General features: G+C 41.5%; 1 protein-coding gene across 1 annotated transcript in view; it reads right to left on the bottom strand.

The window, feature by feature from the left end:
- Positions 1-1,816: 1,816 nt before the first annotated feature.
- The window catches only part of LOC144708594 (QWRF motif-containing protein 2-like), a 3,470-nt gene continuing 1,085 nt past the window's right edge, over positions 1,817-4,201 (bottom strand). Inside the window, exons 2-6 of the mRNA XM_078581992.1 lie at positions 3,344-3,463; positions 2,711-2,827; positions 2,551-2,640; positions 2,118-2,225; positions 1,817-2,026 (exon numbers count right to left, since the gene is read on the bottom strand). Of these exons, the coding sequence (XP_078438118.1) occupies positions 1,901-2,026; positions 2,118-2,225; positions 2,551-2,640; positions 2,711-2,827; positions 3,344-3,463 (561 nt within the window). The 3' untranslated portion in view covers positions 1,817-1,900. The remainder of the gene's footprint in view (positions 2,027-2,117; positions 2,226-2,550; positions 2,641-2,710; positions 2,828-3,343; positions 3,464-4,201) is intronic.

Here is a 4,201-nt window from a genome sequence, read left to right as displayed (position 1 = left end):
GTCAGAAGGTCACTGTCATTGTCAACGGTCGCTGCCCCAGAGCTCGAGACTCAGGGAATTCCCACAAGTCGGACATGTATGTACACTCATCTAGGGTTTCATCGCATCACATAGTTACATTCTCTTTAGTGAATTAGCTGTCGAACGATGACATCAACGACGTCTGACATTAGTGGGGCCTGCCCATAGCAAGAGAAGAGAATAAAAGATTAAAAATGTAATTTTAAAGGATTTTTCCTATTTTTTCGTGTTTTTTGAGTTTTCATCATATTTAAGAAAATGCCACTACAAAGTTAGGAGAGAGAAAAAAAGCCTAGAGTTCGCCAGAAACCGCTGTCGTCTTCATCGGAAACGGCCACTACCGCTGCCTTCGCCGGAGTATCGACCATCGTCTCCCATGGCCATCTTGAGGCTGCCACCCCGCGGTTGCTGCCCTGAGGCCGCTGGCCCGCTATTGCTGCCCCTCGGCTACCACCCCTTGACTGCCACCCTGAGGCCGCCACCCCGCCATGGCCGTCCTTAGGCCACCGTCCTGAGGCCGCTGCCCTGAGGCCGCCTCCCCGCGGCCGCTGCCCAGAGACTGCCACCCCCACGGCCATTCCCCTCTGCCACCGCCGGTCAGCCTCGAGGCCGCCCCTTGGCCATCTTGCGGCCATTTTCTCAACCGCCCTCGACCATCCCTGTAGCCGGCCCTCGAGCTCCATTCGATCGCCCTCGCGGCTATCCCTACGGCCGCGCCTAAACCGCCCACGCGGCCGCCCCTTCAGTCCTCTCCCTCAGCCGTCGCGTGGCCACCCCCCCGACCACCCCTTCGGCCACCCCTTGACCATCCCCGTGGCCGCCCCAGGGCCGCCCTCACGGTCGCCATGTGCCCGCCTCCACGGCCGCTCCTCGACCACTCCAAACATCTAGCGTCGGCTGACCATGGTGCCCGTCGCACCTCCGTGCCTTAGCGCCCACGCGCCCTATTGCTGCTGTGCCACCACGCCCTCACACCGCCACACCCTATTGCTGCGGCGTCCTGCTGTTGTTGTGCCTTGCAGCTGTCGCGCCATTCTGTGGTAGCCGTTGTGCCCTTTGCCGCGCTCAACATTTCTTCTATCATTTGACCTGCCGCCGCACCTACTTATGCCGCCGCTCCTTCCTGCGTCATCATTGCAACTATGTGTTGCTCGCCTTCCACTGCTGCCGAATCAGACACCGCCTGCGCCTACCACTACTAGTACGCTCATCAATCCCTCTTGGCGTTATATTATTTCCTTTAGTGCCTCCGAACGTTTTCTCCACCGTTGGGGTTAGGTTAGTGATAGCTAGGAATACATTAGTGAGAATAGGTTTCTATCGGTAGGATCTTGGTTGGGGCTTTTCACGGTGCATGCACGAGCGGCAATAGTCGTACTTGCGTCGTCATCCCTCAACCCTTTGTCCGGGTCATCGGGAGCCTAGTGCCATTCCCAAGTCACACTTACCGTAGCCTAGTGGTCGGTGTCTGTCGACGACGGATTTATACTTCTCAGTGATTTCATCATTGCATCATCACTTGCATTACGTCCGCACTTGTTAACTCCACTACATGACATGACTGCCTTCACCCTCCCTATGTGTAACATGAGCTGTTCTATCCTGGCGTCCATTGTGTTACATCATTTGTTGTCTTTATGATCTTGATTTGACTTAGAAAATGTTTGGATTTCTTTTGAATTCTCACCTGATTTTTTTATTCATAATTATTTTTCCTATATATTTAGGCTATATTTTTCAGCCAAATTTGAATCTAACATTCACTTATTCCAGCAATAATTTGCTCCAGGGAAGAATGAAATTTCTCATTTTCTATTTATGAGATTATATTTATGAAAATATCATATTTCTGTAAACATTTATAATAGTCTTTTGAGTCTCAACAATGTTTAGTAAGTTCTGAGAAGAAATCAGATGTGGGATTGGCCCTCTTTGGACACGTGGGTCTGATCACTTGGTCTTGCCTCAATTGGATGAGATGTGCCCTTAAACTGGACTGCTTCACCTGTTTAAAAGTTATGAAAGTTAAGAAATTATCCTTTTATCATGTTAAAATTAATAACATTTTGGGAATAAATATTAGATTGCTTTATTACCTTCATCTTTGCCACGAAAGATAGAAGTTCATAAAAATTTTCAAGCAAAGTTTTCTCTCTTGCTAATGTGGCAACCAAATCAGAGGCTACAGAGCTTGCACTGTCTGCCTGCATATGAATACAAGAAAATGCGAAGCGTAGGGAACATTTAAACATTGAACTTTTTTCATTTATATTATTGGTATCTTAAGATTACACTAGTAGTGATTTTTTTGACACTTAACAAAATCATGAAGCAGCGCTGAAAACTGAAGTTAGTACATTCTGATAATTGAAAAAAAATGAATTTGAATTATTTAGAAATGACAATTTTTAACTAAACATTAAAGCTAATGAAATTGTTTAAAATAGTAGTTCTAGCCAACAATCATTTTTTGCATGTAGTTAAGAAAAACAGAATGTTAATGTTTTCAAATTAATTTAAGTGTCTGACATCTGGTAGAAGTTGTCTAATTATGGGTCTCATCTCTTGCATCACTTTGGCTGCCGCCTGGATAGCACTCTTCGTGGAATGGAAGTCTGCCTGAAAGAAAAACTCCAAAAGTTAATTAGTTTTTGCATTAGTGTTTTTTAAGTTGCAAGAATATGTTCACCCTTGCACCGTCGGTGATTGGCAGCCTTAATGATGATGATTTCAAGGCCTCAGTGGCTCCCTCCAATGTATCAAAGTGGTCATCTTCAAGCAAAACCCACTCTTGAAGATATGTCATCTGAAACATCAGGAGTATATATATAAATTTCAAACATCTAATAATCACAGGTCACCCACGATTTTTTAATCCCCATTTTCATAATTTTGATAAAAATTGTAGGGCCCTGTTTTAAATAGGAAATACTGAAAGCAAAGGGAAAAACCTAAGATTCCAGGATAAGAGGATTTTCTGAAAGATATTTTATCTGAAAGATCAGGACTTTTACAAAATTCGCATTAAAGTGTCCAATAATCAGACGATGCATTTATTCCTTTGCCAAGTAATTTTTTTCCCTATATAGTGAATATTGAGGAATTTAATCCATATTTTCTATACCCATTTCCTGAGATTCCCAAATAAGGCACATTTTCTTAAATATATTTCACCAGAAAGGGCTGGAATTTTCATAAATTTCAAATTTGTTCACGAACTAGTTTAACACATGACCCACTTTTTTCAGAGCCCATTTTATAAAACATCCTCATTTTCCAGCGCTAATTTTTGTTGAGGAATTTCATCAAGCAAAGGGCAAACCTGAGATTCCAAAATAAGGCTCATTTTCAACTCTTGCTGCATTTGTCCCATCTGGGTTCTTTTCTGGACGACCGAATCTCTTATTTTTGAAGTATTCACCCAAGCCTTGACCAATACCTTCTGTTTTTAAAGGCATTTCCGAGGTGAATAAATCAATAACTGATCTTATCCTCGAAGAAATGTCCACTGAATCAATGCAAATTACAATTTGAAAAATCAAATATAAATATATTTATTGAAAATATTACGCATAAAAATCAAAATAATTATATGGTTTGCGAAATGAAAATTTTAAAAACTTGTGCGAGGAAACGGCAAGTTTTTTAGGCAACATTAACGAAACAAAATCAAGATCTTGTCTCAGACTATTTTAAGGCAATAAAAAGGCAAATAAATTAGTCTGAGATAAGATATGATCAAGATCTCTTAATTAAGATCTGATCTTATACTCGAACAAAAATGCGAAAGGAAAAACTCTAAATTATTTTTAAGGCAATAACAGCGTAAATAAATCAAGATCTTGTCTTGAACTAATGGGCGAAGGCGGTAAATTTTATTAATTCATAAAGAGACAAATAAATCAGGATCTAATGTTCATCTCATGAATGTGCTAAGGAAAATGCGATAAATTCTTACGAAGACAATGAAGAGAAGAATAAATCGAGATCGAATCTCGTATTTAAACTATTGTGGGATATAAAAAAATATTAACTGATTTTAAAGGAAAAAATAAGGTCAATAAACCAAAATCTGATCTCAGTCTCGAAGGAAAAAGCAGTAAGCTGTTATTAAGGCATTAACTAGGTGAATTATTCAAGATCTGAACTCACACTCGATCTAAAGAGAAGGGGGGAAGAA

The sequence above is a fragment of the Wolffia australiana genome, chromosome 10 (genome assembly GCF_029677425.1).
Source record: "Wolffia australiana isolate 7733 chromosome 10, ASM2967742v1".
In the NCBI taxonomy this organism is placed as follows: Eukaryota; Viridiplantae; Streptophyta; class Magnoliopsida; order Alismatales; family Araceae; genus Wolffia; species Wolffia australiana.
The sequence above is the reverse complement of the archived record's forward strand: the minus strand, read 5'-3'. Positions and strand labels throughout refer to the sequence as shown.